Source organism: Drosophila santomea, chromosome X (assembly GCF_016746245.2).
Source record: "Drosophila santomea strain STO CAGO 1482 chromosome X, Prin_Dsan_1.1, whole genome shotgun sequence".
Classification (NCBI taxonomy): Eukaryota; Metazoa; Arthropoda; class Insecta; order Diptera; family Drosophilidae; genus Drosophila; species Drosophila santomea.
The window spans coordinates 19,972,136-19,988,680 of record NC_053021.2 but is presented as its reverse complement, the minus strand read 5'-3'; the positions used below and the strand labels follow the sequence as shown (position 1 = coordinate 19,988,680).

The window sequence follows — 16,545 nt, the reverse complement described above, 5'->3', positions numbered from 1 at the left end:
TTACACCCTTTACTATTAATTTAGAAATTCTTTTAAGTGGAAAGTGAATTACACTTCTATAATGGTATTTCTTTTGTACAAACTTCTATAACACACGTATTGAATAACCTAAGCATTTGAGTTTAGTTCATTTTTCTCAGTGTGGCGGTGATGTTATCGCTTAAGCCTTCCGAATCCGATTCCCCGGAATGCTCCACCTGTTCCGCTTACCTGGCAACTTGAAGGGCAATCCGGCCATAAGTGGATCCGGTCCGAAACGTTGTGGCCCAAAGGCGAACGGATGGAATCCCTGGTGTCGCACCTTCGATCTGGGTTCCCTTGGCCCATCCACGGTCACCTTGATGGCCTTGGTGTAGGTGGCTATCTGGATGGGGTTCGTCGAGATGACAATCGTCAGTGTGAAGCTCTTGCCTGGAAAATACATTAGTTTTAAATGTTACAAAAATACATTCGGACTTCTTAAATGGTATTAAATCGTTTGAATTCTTACAAATTGTTGTGCAAATTTAATCGAATTATACAAATTACATTCATTTATTGCACGCTGAGTACACGTTATTATAATTTAAAAGCTACTTGAAACACCTTATAAATTTCAATTAAATTACGGTTTAAAGCTTCAATCTCCAGCTTAATTTTAAGTTTTAACACGCTTTTGTGAACTGCAAAGGAATATAAAGTACTTTTAGCTGCCAGCCCGGGCAAAATATTAAATGTTAATTTTCGGCGACCATTGCAATTCAATCGGGGGCAGAATTACACACCACCCACCGCTACCAAAACCACCCACACCACCTTCCCCAACCCACGTGCCACCCACTCTTTTTGGCACTCCGCGGCAGCTGCAAATTATGCTGCGAATTTATAGATTTGCCATGACCCTTTGGGTTGCCATGGCCAAAGTGGAATGGGTTCTAGTGGGAGATTGGGCGATTGGCCGACGAACTGCACATGGAAATTAAAGTGCGGAATTTCGGATGGGAATGGAGAGCTGGAAACGGGCAGCGGTAACGCTTTTCGCGAAAATTAACCCCCGACGGAGTTGTGAAAGCTTCATAAAAACATCACACACATGCAGATTTTCAAATTTCCAGATTTTCATTTTCAGAGCGGAGCGCATAAATGAATGAACGACTGCAGGATGCAGCAAGTCATGGGGTTCATGGGGGTCATGGGGGCAATGTCGGGGTGGTGAATCGGGCTTTCAGAATCGGGAACGCAACTATACACATATATGCACTTCCTTCGCGGCCAATGCAATATTAAGTAGCGCGCGGCGACTTTGACATGCCAACTATTGTGGCTGTGTCTGGTCCATATTCCATATTCCATATTCCATCTTCCATATTGCATATACCATATTCAAAATCCCATATAGCAAATCCCAGATTCCATATCTCGTGCCCTTAACCCATCGACGACCCTTAACCGTGCACAGTCCAACCCCGAAAACGATGCGCTGCATATTTGAAATATCCATAAAGTGGAACTCCCAGACGCGCGAATACAAAATTCATTTGCCAAACATTTTAAATGCCAATGTGCTTGAGTTAATCAACGAAGGTGAAAAACTCAGAGGGGAGTGTTCAGCTTTTGAGGGAGATATCTTTTGGACTAGAACTTGGCACACAAACCGATTGAATCAAAAGCAATACAAGAAATACTGCAAATACTGATTTCGGGTTTATTAAATATTCAAAACTAATTGTACAATTTTCCACCCATTGCTACTAGTATTATGCTTACTCGTTCTCATGATTTTACCATTCGGTGCATTCACCCAAGTCTCATAATGAAGATTTCTTTTAAGACTAGATGATCTGTTAACGAAAACTATGAATGTGCGAGTTGTGTATGCAAATTTGCACGGTCATATGGCCTCATAATCCATTTAATGCACCCCCAAGCCGACGAATAATTTCAAGTCATTTGCAGCTTTCTGGTCTACAACCAACAAATAGAAACACATAAAAAACAAACAAACTTCTTAGATTAATATTAAATTAAACGAAGCATGCAAAAAACGCAAGAAGGCGGTAATCATTAAGACAAAGGGCAGCAAACAAACTGACGACGTCTGAATTTTCCCTTGGCTCCGAGGCTGTAACGGCTGCAATGGAGGCGGGGGCAGAGGCGGGAGAGCAGGAGAGCGGAAAAGCAGGAGAGCGGAAAAGCAGGAGAGCAGGAGAGCGGAAAAGTGGGGGAAAACCCCAGAAACCCACGCAAGAAAACAAATGAACATAAACACAGGCGAAACGAACCAAGAAACCCAACAAAATGAAATGAAACTTTTTTAATTATGCGCCCTCAGCAACAGCAGAGCAGAGCAACAAGCTGGAAAAGTGGGTGGGAAATGGAAAATCCCGAAGGGGGGGCGGGGGCTTCAAGTCAACAAGAAGGAGTAACCAGAGAAGGCTCGCAAAGTGGCTAAAGACAAAAGACTTTGGCGTCGTCTATTTTTGTTTTTCGTATTTTTTTTTGTTTTGTTTTTTGTTTTTTTGGCTCGCTTTTGTGTTTTGCCAAATGAGCAAGAATTGCAAATAAATCTGTAGCTGCTAGCCATTTTCCACCAGGCCTGCCCGCCCACTCATTCTGCCATTTTGCAAGGGGGCGTGGCATGCACAATAACGGCGACAAAGAACTTTTGCCTGCTAATAAGATGAAAAACCATTAAAAGTCGACACAAGTCGCGTCCATTGCAAGTGGAAAATTCAGGGGGGGGAGTCAGGGGGGTGGTGTGGAAAATTCAGTGGAAGAGGCAAAGTCAAGTGGGTGGCAGTGGGCGCGTACACTGTGTGTGCCGGGTTAAAATGTTGTCATTTTCGCAACAAAGCAGAAATTATCACCACTTTGCAAAAGGCGACGACAACGACAACGACAACGACGACGACGGAAAAGGAGCTGGAAAATGCGGAAAAGGGGGCTGGGAAACTCGAGGTGGCGCCACGGGTTGGGGATGGTCTCGGTGGCTCGGTGGCGATGTGGACAAAGTCTGCACCCTTTCAAAAAGGACCCAACTGCGACATGTGTGTGAGTGTGTGGGGACACAGTGGACGCCAAGGTAAGATCAAAGCCGTAGATCAAAACGGTTGAGAACTGCTTATGGGTGTAGTATTTTTAATGCGCTATAATAACAGTTTATAGCCAAACTAAGTGTGTAAGTTTGGTGTTTAAAACCAAACTGAGGTTATTTAAATAATGTGTCATTTACTTTATTCACACATTTTTATGCAGCGCCTTGCGAATCATTCCCTTAAATCTAGAGTCAATGGCTTTAATTCCACTGTGACTCATTTATGTCGACGCCAGTGTGTGTGTATATGTGTGTGTGTGTGTGTGTGTGTGCCGGGCGCTAAGTGATTTTAAAACAAAGTTTTTGAAACGTTTAACCTTACACAACAAAAATGTTTCATTTGCTGGCAGAGCAGAGCAGAGCAGAAGCCAAAGCCTTTGCCATTGCCATTGCCATTGCCTGCATTTTAACTTTCGATGCTGATAATGAAGGCAGACCTGCCCCCAAAAAGGGTGTGTGGGTGGATGGGTGTGTGGGCGGATGGGTGGATCCAGGACAGCAAGGACACCAACAAGGGTTCGTATGCTTAGGCAATTTAATGGCTGCCACTGCCACTGCCACTGCCACTGCTCCTGCTGCCTTTTGCCTTGTGCGGCGTTAATGTCGTTAGTAGCATGGCGCCATAATTATAATTTGACATAAGACAAGAAGTCTGAGGTTGACAACAAAATGACATTTTAAATACAGCAGGATGCGGAACAAGGATTCAACCCCCAGAACGCACAACACAACTCAAGTCAACTCAACTCAACACTGTTGAAGGACACGCCCATCCCGAAGGCGAGTGCTCGTATTTAGACACTTAACAGATCATAATTTCAACACTTTGCCTAATGCCAGTGAATTTGCTTAATGGCCGGGCTTCATCGACCAATTCCAGGGGATCAAAAGTCGGTGGAGTCGAAATTCCGCCTTCTCCGCCTTCTTAGCCATCTTAGCCTTTTTAGCCTTCTGTCTCACATGCTCGAAACTTCACCCTGAGCCACAGCAAAAAAAATATCTTAGCATTACAGTTCGCCCAGTTCGTTGGGTCCAGAGTCGAAAGAGTCTACTTCTTGGCAGTTTATTTGCATAAGCCCCACTTTGACTCCCCAAAGGCACTGAGATCTGAGCTCCATGCCAGCCATAAATATTCATATGTTTATTTTATAGCAAAAATACAAAGTTTGTGTGGGGCGGGCTTCCCTTTGCCTTTGACTTGGCCAAGTTGCGACTGTTTTCAGACATTTTGTTGATTGTTGATGTTGCCACTGTCGCTTCAAGCATTTTATTCTCAAACTGCAGATTTTTATCATTACTCTTTTTTGAACTTAAAGCTTGCGCGTACTTGACCAAAAACTGCCCATAGCGAGCCATCTTAAAGCTTCAATTTGAAACTAGTTTCCATGGATTACTGTGAATTATTAAGTTAACAACCAGCATGCACTTAAATGTATTTTTAATGATATTTGCTTGCAGTTCAAAAGACGCCGACTTGCAAATGCATATTCTGCAAAAAATGTTGCTGAAAAATGTGCAATTTCTTTCTTTTTTGTATAACTTTCAATGAGAAATGCTTGAGCTTTCAGGTTTTAATGTAGCTATTCGCTAGAGTTTGGCTGTATTTATTGATAATGATTCAGTTTCTTGGCCTTGTATCTGCACTACAGTTCGCAGTCCTCCTGGCTTTGCCCATTGGAAATGGGACTTTTGCCCGAGGCTGTTTTTCTTCTCGAGGGTGGATTTAAAAATAATGAGAGTGGGACGCGATTTGGTTTCACTCGGCTTTGGTTTAATAATCATAAATTGTAACCCCTTTCGACGCGACTTCTTAACTGCGCGCTGTGTTGACATCCGTTTTTCGTTGTTTTTGCTGTTACGCCCAAGACGATGGTGGATTGCTGGATTGGTGGATTTTTGGATTTATGTTACATGGCCGGCGGGCGAAATGGCGATGGAACAACTTTCTCACATGCCGAAAAAGGAAATTAAATTTCCAGCCAAGTCAGAAATTATATTGGCAATAAATGAAGACACAGCCGAGTAGACGAGCGGCAAAATGAGACCGAGTCCCAGACGCTGCCTGCAATTACGGCCTTCGCAGCTCGTCCATTGGCGGCGGGGTTGGCTGACGAAACGCCGGGGTCCTGAGATATACGCAATGCTGCCAAACAGGAAGCCGGAATCGACGTTTATTAAAACGGAAACTCGAGACAACTGTGCGGCGGCATCGTCAACATCAGCACAAAAATCGGGCAAAATCCGGCGAAAAAGAAATCTCGGAAAAGGAAAATTCAGGGGCGTAGATGGAGATGGAGGCGGAAAGAAAATAAACGCGACAAAGACGATGGCGACAAGGACATAATTCTGTCCTTGGGGCTAGCTGATAAGCCACCTCCACCCACTGAACCACCAAACACCCACCACCATTCAGCCACCGCCCACCGCCCACCGCCCACCTCCCAATTGCCCACACAAAGGAAGGCCGCTAAATTGCAATTTTCAAGATTTAAGCGTGAACAATAAATGTCACATAATCTGTAAGTAGCCAAATAAAGGGACTAAGCTATTTAATTTAATTTATCGCATTTTAAACATCCAGCAAAACAATAAGGCCACCGACCAGACGAACGGCACAAAAAATGGTTCAAATAATATGTATATAAAGCGAATTTATTGATTGCGGTCGCTTGGCCCAGGAAAATCCGAGTGCCGTGACTTATAAATACATTTTGGGGCACAATTTGTTGGAATGTCCTTTGATAAGAGCAGCAGACATAAATAAAGGCAGCAGCAGATAGGTTAAGATAGCACGAAATTTTATGGGAATTTTTACTTGTGTTTTTTAGGGTTTGAAGAATATTTTAATTTGAGAAGGTGTAGAAAACTGACCCCTATTCTAACTTCTTAATTAAATAAAAAGTAGTTTAATTGTTTGCACTAACCTAATCAAGAAATTAAATGCAGCTTGTTGCGTTTTGTTTGAATTATCTTTTATTACATTGCATCCTTTATTAAAAGAACACATTTTATTTACTGGGACTTTTCATACATACATGTGGAATTGTTAGGGCTACTTTTGGACAATGGAATATTTCCCAGCTTTTCGACGCTCTCCTGAACAAATTAGAATTTTACAATTAAGAAACCATGAAAGTGTCAACAAATCTTGAGGGCCAGTTGGGGTTTTTGGGAACTCCTTCTGCTGTTTCTCAGGACCGATGATGCGGGCAGGAAAATCCTGTGACACATTTCATTATACAAATATCAATTAAGCACACGGCAAACACACAAATGACTAGATCTTCGTTGTGTGTGTGTGTGAGTGTGTGTGTGTGTGTGTGTGTGTGAGTGTGTGCGTGCGGCAACACCAACCGGAAGTTAGCCACCCCATGGAAAATCGCGGGAGGGGGTGGGAGGCGGAAAAAACCTGTCATAAGGGCTGGCGGCTGCTTAATGAAAATTAAAAATTCAACATCAAACGCAAGGAGAATGTAAGGCAGCAACAACCCCCACGGGCGAAGAAGTGTTAATGTGCCATCTGATTTATTTATGCCAGCTGTATGTGGAGTGTGTGTGTCTGTTGGTGTGTGTGTGTGTGTGCGGATTGCATGAATTTTGTGAGAATTCGTGACTTCAATTAAATTCCATTCGATACTCAAGGAATTTCCAACCGATGATGCGCAAGTAATTTCCGAAATTGGATACTGTGTGCCACCAGCAAACAGGCAAATACGAATGCAAACAAACACAAGTCCCGGTCCTTGTGTTTGTCTCTGTATATATATTTGCCTCTGTGTATTTGTGTCGTTGTGTGTGTGTGTGTGTGTGTGTGTGTGTGTGGGTGTGTGTGTGCATTTGTATTAAATCAAATTTTAATTGCGCATACTTGTCCCTCGGCAAATATTTGCAACGCTCGCTCGCCACCGCCTTTGACTGGAACTCCGTCTCATCCGCCAGCGAAACTGGTCAAAATGCTTTAGCGTCAAGGAATTTGAGGCCAACACACATACGCAAACACACCCACACCCACACTGTTCAAACAAACATTATGAGCCAGCAGGCAAACAAACAAACAAACAAATAAACAAACAAACGGCAAAGAAAATTCAACTGTTTATTCGCCCACCAAAAAAAAAAGTGTATAGAAGGAGCATTAAGTTAAGCCCTCGGAAAAAGGGAAAGAAAAAGTCAAAAAGATCACATTTTCCAGAAAAGCCTTAAATCGGTGGAATCGTGAATTCATAGTATGGTGTATTAAATAACAAAAGTAGAAGAGCATCTGCTTTAAAAAGATTAAGCCAAATGCTTATTTAAGTCTAGAAAAATTACTGTATCTTCTGATTTTTGCAATTACTGATTACTGATGTGATTGTAGAAAATGTTTTTATTTGATATATATAAGGCATAAGAAGCTTTTAGTCGAATCTGGGGCCCAAGCTGATAAAACTAACTCAAAGTTCTGCCATGCTGCGTACACTGTTAACAATTTATAGGTGCTTAGATGGATTTTAAATTTCTTTTAGGCTCCTTTATAACGGGTGTTTTTTTTAGAGGTATAGAACTTTAAGTTGGCATTACTGTTCAAGATGGCGACCGATTTAACAGCTGTCAAGTGATTTATTCTCAGTTTGGTTTGGCAATTCGTCATGCGTGCTTACAAAATCCAACTCGTGCAAGAATTGAAACCAAACGATCATCAAGCAAGGCGTAGATTCGTCGAATGGGCCCAAAACGAGATTGCTGTTGTTCCCGATTTTTCATAAGCCTCCAAGATCTTGTGATTTAACACCGCTAGACTACTTTTTGTGGGGCTATGTAAAGTCATTGGTCTATGCGGATAAGCCACAAACGCTAAACCATTTGGAAGACAACATTCGCCGTGTTATTGCCGATATACGGCCAAATGTTGGAAAAAGTCATTGCAAATTGGACGTCCAGATTGGACTACATCCGAGCCAGCCGTGGCGGTCATATGCCAGAAATCATATTTAAAATGTAATGCCACAAGATTATCTTTCATGTCAATAAAATTCATGTCAATCGAATAATCCATCGTTGTTTTATTGCAATTTAAAGTTCTATACCTCTAAAAAAAACACCCTATATAAGTGTGTACATTCCTGTAAACATTAAACAAGCGTTCTTATTAACGTTATGTGGAAAGGCGTTAAGTGAAACGCTAGCCTGGATCAAACTGATTTGATAGGAATCCGCTAACTGGAATTAAAGATGCCAGGTTAATAGGGGTAGCCACGGCTGAAGTTCACTCGAGTGTAATTCCCCTAACGATGCCCGATGGAATCCTTGCCAAGGAGTCTATATAAATACCCAGATGGCGAGGTCATCGGGCGGGTGGCGGTGGACAGCTGCTCCTTGGGTGGCTTTGTGGGTGGGTGGACTGGTGGGTTGGTGGGTTGGTGGGTTGGTGGACTGGGCGTCTACGACTAATGCCTAAATAAGTAGAAGCCGCCGCTGCCCCGCCCCCAAGAAAGTATCTAAGCGGCCGCTCCTAGGAAATCTGTCAAATGTCAACGACAGCAGCGAGTTGGCAACGTTGAACGGTGGCTCATTAAAAAACGAACTTGTCCCGGTCGATGTTGTTTGTGTTGTTGTCTTTTGCTTTTGGTACTGTTGCTGACACCTGGGCAAAAGTTTTGTGTGTGTGTTGGTTTATGCACGGAGCAAAATCAGCAGTGCAGTTGCCATATTCTACTCATAATGAACACAAATGTTTTGAATGCTTTAAATTTAAATGAGCCCACAATACCCATAATGAAGTAAATAAGTTTCTCGCGTTTGCTGTTAGCTTAAATATTTATATTTAATTGCTAGATATTCCTAGAAGCTTCTTAAGATAACACAAGTAAGGAAAAGATTTGAAAATAACTAGTTTTGTTGGAAAAAACCTATGTTCAGTTTGCTTTTTAACGCATGTGTTTAAATAAACAAATAAATGTATTTTCAAAGCCACCTTATCAAAGGTATAAACAAGGTAGACATTTTCGCTCAGTGCTCTTCGTAGAGGCCTTGGCTCAAAATGGCGACCATTTTGGCTGTTGGCCTGGGCGTTTATCACATTGCTGCTATTAATTAAGCTTAACGAGGTTACCACTCGCAACCACACCCCCTCGCCAAAAAAAAGGGGGCGGAATGGGTGGTGGGGGTGGGGGGTTCATCTTAGTGCGGCAAACTTCATAATGAAATTTCACCTTCATCTCATTAAAAGTCTTGAGCATTTTTCGAGCGCTCTGCTGGAAATTGATGCGTGTCAGTTGGAAAAGGGTTTTTTAGCCCCAGTCGAGAAGGCAGCAGGCAGAAGGCAGTGCCACGCCCCTAATCCCCACAAGGCGCCCAAGTCTGTTTGCCAGTTTGTCTGCCATCGCGTTCTCGAGTTTTCCAGCTTTCGAGTTTTCCAGCTGCTGGCTGGCAACGCTGGGGCGCACATTTAATTTTTAATGAAGTTTAATGGACGCCGGATGCTTTAAAGAAACTGAGGAGCGGAACTCGGAACTCGGCAACTCTGCAACTCTGCAGCTCTAAAGCACAGGAACTCAGTAGGGAACAGAGTAGCAAAGAGGACCACTGGAATATTCACTTCAACCGAAGCAGATTGCACATTTTTCCTTCAAATCTTCAGTTACTCTTGCAGTTCTAATGTAATTATTACTTAAATTCGAATCTAAAACTGACTATACTTAGGTATAACATACAGTATTTCAATCAGTTATCAAACGATCAGGAAGACAATCAGCTAATGCATTTGACAAAACTGACTGACAATCAACTAACTGCACTCCCGAAAATTCCGGGGCGTCGTAGGACCCAGTCTACGGGTTTGAACTGAGCAGTAAGGATGCAATAATCACTTGCAGTTAATTAACATATTATCTGCAGCTTAGATGTTGCATTGCACTTTGGTAATGCACTTCAAAGTGCTGGCGCATCAGTGTGCAGCTCTCTCATTTACATGCATATGGCATCAATAATTACATGTGCCGGACCCCCTAACCCCGAACCCTTAACCCTTCACACTTCACCCTTAACCCTTGGCCGCCCGCCTACACGGCAGAGAAATCTCTTTCGACGAAACGGCATCCAAGTGATTGTAATTCATTAGTCGACACAACAACAAGCCCGTTGCATTTGTGCACATGTATGTATGTTGTATGGGAGAGGTGTGGATTATGCAGTTTCCGCTTGGCTGCAACTGCAGTTCCATTTCCCCGTTTGCCATTTCCACGTTTTCAATTTCCACGCCGTCACGCCTGCAATTGCGATTGCAGCTGCTGATGCCGCCATTTTATCTAATTGCGTTGCCCCCAAACCAACGGCATTACGCATACGCCGCGTGGTCCAAATCATTAAAATTACGAGTGCTTCACGCACGGCAAAAAAAAGAATTGGTCTTCAAGCAAAACGCAACGAGGGAACCGCAGGATGGTCAACATATAACAGCGGCTTTTGGGACCATGTTCAGCATTCCAAAGACAAGGAGCTCTTACTCATAATTTGAAAATAGAGTCATCCAACAATTAACGCCGAGAATCAGTTTAATTTTTGTGTAATTTACCTCAATTGAAATATTAATTTTACGACAGTGTTTTGATTTAAAAGCGTTAACATAAGCTTATACATTATACTCGCTTGTGACGAAAGGACAAACTAAATGCCATTCCATTCATTCCATTTAAAATGTGCTTTGAACATGAAGCCTTTGAATGTGTACATGTTTAGCTAAATAAAAAGATAAATAACCTTGGTAAGGAAATTGAAACACAGTTTTGAGGATCAACCAACAAGGTTCATCATCAGGCGTGTCTTTCTCCGTTTCCAAATCTCGTTTTATTCCCATAAAACCGACGAACGAGAGGGCTTTCCCTGCAATTGCGATAATGAAAGGCTCTTTTACAGGACTATCAATAGAGCTGTCCTCATGCGAGCCACCACCCCATGCGACCACCCTTAACCCATGGAGGCCCTCATAAATTTGCTGCATACCGAAGGGCGCTGGAGCGTCTGCAGCCTTGACAACTGCAAGTGGCATTAGTTGTAGCGAGTACAAATACGAATACGAATACGTATACGAATACGAAATGCAAATACAAATACAGATACGAATTCAACGGACAACAATTACAGTTGCAGGCTTTGCATTACTTTTCCCTAGTACAAGGGATTTGCATTTGTTTGCTAATTGAAATTAAGCAAATAATACGAAGCGAGACTTCCACCCACGTAATCCCTTTGTAGCGCATTAAAACGAGAAGGGTTCGCAAAAAATGAAAGTAAATAAAACGAAAAAAACCGAAAGGGTTCCCGTTTCGGGTTAAATAATTTAAATCCATTTGTAAAACATTTGATGCTGCCCTTTGGCAATTGTCACGCCCCTTTGCCCCTTAGCCCCTTTGCTCCTTGGCTTCGTTTTTTTTCCTACTTTTTCCGCCGATAATTAGTATGGAAAAGGCCCTTGGAATAATCAAATGTTTAAAAAAGATTTGCCAAAGTGAATCCCGAGGAATTATTTGCCACTTGAAACGTTTAAAAATGTCAAACAAGAGGATGGCCGAAACGGATGAGCGGATGGATGGATAGATGTACTATAGATTGCTCCAAAACTCCGCTGATGAGGGTGCCCAAGGAGACCTTAACCCACCAACCACCACCCACCACCAACCCCCCCGCGATTTGTCGCTTTTTTCGAGGGGTCAGACAAACTTAATGAGCAAATTGTCAAATGCCGCGGCAAAGCGCGCACTTAGACATGCCCTGAAAAGTCCCCAAGAAAAATAACTTGGGCGAAAGTAAAAGTTGCCGGGGCTTTGAATAAACAGTTACGCTGATTTAATTTGCCAGCAACAAAAAAAAAAAAAAAAATTAAGGATGAGAAAAAAAAACCAAGAGCGAAAATAGGAAAAATGAAGGCGAAGGAAAATTCTATCACAGTATGTTGTCTGTCACCCTCGATTTGATTTTTAAATTGCGTTCGTGATAAATTGACGAAATGAACAGCAATAACGGCGGCGAGAAAAAATCTCAAGCAAAATTGACAACTGTCAAGACTGTCTGCCGTCTGGCCCCCCCTCCCTTTCGACGCCCCTGGACGTCCCCAATAGACATATAAAAATTAACTACAGACTACTTATCTTATTTGCTGATGCCAGCCTGGCCAAAACGAACCGAGGCCCCAGGACCAAGCAAGGACCAAGGATCAAGCGCCCGGAAGCTGGCTACAAAAGTTTGTCAGCGGCTTTTGATGTGTTGTCCTTTATATGGGCAAGTGATTGTGTGTGTGTGTGTGTGTGTGTGTGGATTTTTGATTATATTTCTCGGTACATGGGGTGTCCTTTTGGGTGTGACAATATGCAGGGAACAGGAAGCGAGCAATCAGCGCGAATGATATGCCAAATGGTAATGACCAAAGTGAAAGAATACAGCCAACCAGACTTTTTTTCAATCATTCTTGAACACTCCTAGCAAAGTGAGGTAGTTGCAGTGAGTGGATAATAATAACATTTACATATAGCAAACAAACATCTTAACGGTACGATACATTTTTGGGACTGCTTTTTAAAGGGGGATTTTCTAATAACTTTGTTAACAATTCACTCACCCCTTCCGCTCCTGCCCACGAAGCGCAGATCATTGAACTTGGCCACCTGATTTTTCATCACCGCCGTACAGTTTCTCAGTTCGCCGCAGAAGTTCTCATCGTTTCCGGCTCTAATGGTCACTATAGTGCCGTCCATGACCTCGCCCAGCGCCAAAACCTTGAAGGCGATCGGTAGAGTCTTGTTCGATCGCCAGTGCGTGGGCAAAGTGGTGCAGACCTGTTGGAATATTAGACAGTACTTATGAGACTTACAGATATTAACCACTTTTATTTTAAAGCATCAGGCTTTTGAATCAACTCGATCATTATGCATTTGACACGAACAAGTTTTTTAACTCATTTCTGTAACAATTCTTAAGAAAATACGAGGAAAATAAAGGTTGGCACACAAGCTAATGGATATGGATAAAAAAAATGAAGGCTCATTTAAGCTCCAACAATATTATAATGCATTTGGGCGTCAGACAAATTGTTATTTGTGGCTTTGGTAGTTCCCCAAATCTGGACGATCGTACGGACAAACAAACGGACAAGCAAACGGATAAACAAACGGACAAACAAACGGACAAAGAGACATAGGAAGGGACATCCGGACGGGCATAGGGACATGGCAAGATCGCCTTGGGTAGGGATCATGATTAGAAATAGGTGTATTTATTGTACTCTACTTTTTATACACATATCCTCTACCATCTTTATACGTTTTGAAGCCTAGCATAAAATTAGACGCCTAGTATACATTTTAACGCAACGTGAATCATTATTTTAGCCGCGAACTTTGCAGAAGAACAGAGTTGACTTTTTCCATAGAGCGCTTAATCTGTGCAGCTATGAGAGATGAGAGATGAGTGTACCCACCACATGTGGAGACCCCGTCTTGACCAGCTCGCCAGGATGTTCGGCTAGCAGGACGTCGACGGTGCGCTCGATGAGATTCTCGGGGGTCAAGTAGGGACTCGTGTCCACGGGCTTTGTTTTAACATTATTATTATTGTTGTTGTTGTTGTTTGTGGTGCTGTTGTTGTTGTTATTGTTGTTGTTGGTTGTGCTAGTGTTGTTATTGTTGTTGCTGGCAGAGGACTCAGCATTCCGCCGCTTCGTTGTGGTCGTTGTTGCTGTCTGTTGTTGCTGCGGCTGCAACAACTGTTGCTGCTGTTGCTGTTGCTGCTGCTGCTGCTGGTGTTGCTGCTGGTGCTGCTGCTGCTGCTGTATTTGATTTGAGGTGGTCGAACTGACCTCAGCAGAAATGTGCATTATTGCAGCTGCTAGCTGGGCACAAGGTATTTCAGGGCCTCTCTTTGGTTGCCAGTACTCAGTGGATTCAGTGGATTCAGTTGCCGGCGGGTTTCGTGGGTTTTCGGTTTGATTTCAATGCCTGCCTCAAAGAGTCGACGCTTTCAATCCGATCATTGTCAGCTCATTTGGTCAATCTGGAAAATTAATGTGGACTGCCAGTGAGATTCGGACTGCCAAAGGATTTTTTGTGTGTCTGTACGTTGTTCCCTAAATTCATTTCCCTAGATAGTCAAATAATAAAAGAAACATAATTAATTGAATTTAAATTTAAACAAACAAAATCTAGTAAAAATGAATCAAATAAATTACTCGAAACATACTGACAAATTAAGTATCAAAATGACACATGTTTTTCACACGTTTTCTTTACTTTACTTGATGGTACCAATGCACTTCACAGTCATTTATTTCGAATGCGTTTTTTGGAACACGGACACTGAAACTTTGTTGCACGAACTGCGATGCTTTTGTTGTACGGCTCTCCTTTGTTTTCCAGTTTGCAGCCCGCATAAGTATGCTGCACTTTTTGTTTATTGCCGACAGCGACAACAGCTCAATTATTATTGCACTTTGACCTCGGGAGGTCGGGGACACAAAGGCATATCCAGATTCGGAATCGGAATCAGAATCAGAAACTGTTGCTGTATAGTATCGCTATCTGGAAACCAAACAGAAAACAGAAGCTGGCGAATTGAATCGAATTGAATCGAATCGAACTGAATCGAATCGAATCGAATGCAATAGCAGCGAACCGCACACCTTTGCGCACAATTTGCATTTAAGCCGACGTCGGCGAGTGCAGCTCAATTAAATATTAAAAAATCATAACCAATAATGAGGAATTTCGACCCGTAGGCAGTGTCCAAACTAAGATGTACGACTGCCAGTGTGAGTTGGTGGGAAAAATCCATTTTATCATCCATCAAATGGCGAAAAAATTGCCCGAAAAAGGGGGGAAATTATCGAAAGCGCCAGATGTTGCCGGCTTGTGTTTGGCCAGCCAGTCGCTTTTGTTTAAATAAAAACCAGTGCCGGACACAGCCGCGTTTTGTTTTCACGTTGCCGCTCTCTTTTTTCACCAACTATTTTCAGGATACTTTTCACTGCGCTCTGGCCAGGCCTCTAAGTTATGCGATGGTTGAAGAAATTATTTTTGAAGTTTCCAAATATTAAATAAACTAATCCCCAGTACTGAGCTCATTATTCCTCAAAGCTCCTCAAATCAATATTCGAAACTTTTCTTTATAAAAAAAAGATATTTTGATTAATTTCAACAATTTTATTTATTAGCTATTTTCTGGAAAAAAAGGAAAGACAGGGTATTCAAAGCATCGGCTTATTAGAACCCTTGCAATGTCCTTCTTGTTTTGCAATGTAGTAGCAAGTGCTGCACAAACACAATCGGACCTAAAGATATATGTACATATATGTGTGTACACGCTGCGTATACGCGTTTTTTACAACTTCCGCTCTGAAATGAATACATATGCGTACGTGTGAGCCTATGTGTATTAATATGTGCATTTTTTACCAACTGCCGAATGCAGATGTCCAGCCAAATGAGCTGGCCAAGCGACTATGTGGCCACAGATGAGGGGAAGGGGGCGGGGATCGGGGATCGGGCCACCAAAGTCGGTCTAAATAATCGGTTAACAAACAAGTCTGTGGCGGGGCTAGCCACACAATTAGGCCAGAAAATGAAAATGTGTCCGTTTAAAAAAAATGGATTTATGCCGAGTTGTGGTGCTTAAAAAATCAAAACAATTGACTTGACTTCCAAAAATGTAAAGTATATTAGATTTCAATGTGTGCTTCTTGGTAGAATTAGTTGCTCTTAACTTTGTTTCAATTGAATAGTATTTAATTGCGGAAAATTCAATTATAAAGTATTGAGAAAGGAAACAAAATGTTAATAAAATTATAACAATAATTATTTATTTGATGCAATATTGAACAGTGGTGTTTTAACTTCGTCTTCTGATACGCATTATATAAATAGGTGGTCCTTAGTATTATATATTAGTTAGTTACTATTTATTTATACTAGGCAAACATGTTTTTGAAGCAAAACAATAACTGAATGAACTTCTGAACGAGTTTGATGATCAATAACATAATAATTAATTTAATTATAATGATTAATATTAATGATTACATTAAAGAAGTGTTTTTAATTGCAATCATTGCTACTACTATTAATTGTGTGTATTTTATGGATGATCGTGTTTACTACACACTTACGTATTCCCAGTTTTTATGACTACTTTCTTTTCTGCCAGCACTTTGTATTAGTTGGAATTTTATTTTCGACGAGTATTTTTGTTTTGTTGCCACCACAAGCACTACAAAAAAATGATTAAAATGCGGCCAGACTCTTTCGATTTCGGGCTATCTAATTGCGGCGATAATTTGTAAATTTTTTTTAGCCACCGGCACACACACAAACACGCACGCTAACGCACACAGACGCACTGCCACTGGCACAGACACAGACACAGATGCAGATGTAGGGACTTAGAGGCACAGCCACATGGACACATACACGGGGGCTGAGACTGGCGATCGAATCAAACGACACGGAGAT

At 42.0% G+C, this 16,545-nt stretch overlaps 1 protein-coding gene across 1 annotated transcript in view; it reads right to left on the bottom strand.

The window, feature by feature from the left end:
• LOC120456348 (myosin-G heavy chain) overlaps positions 1-16,240 on the bottom strand; it is a 29,443-nt gene extending 13,203 nt beyond the window's left edge. The window contains exons 1-4 of the mRNA XM_039643132.1: positions 16,203-16,240; positions 13,524-14,095; positions 12,666-12,882; positions 211-411 (exon numbers count right to left, since the gene is read on the bottom strand). Of these exons, the coding sequence (XP_039499066.1) occupies positions 211-411; positions 12,666-12,882; positions 13,524-13,919 (814 nt within the window). The 5' untranslated portion in view covers positions 13,920-14,095; positions 16,203-16,240. The remainder of the gene's footprint in view (positions 1-210; positions 412-12,665; positions 12,883-13,523; positions 14,096-16,202) is intronic.
• Between the last annotated feature and the right edge of the window lie 305 nt (positions 16,241-16,545).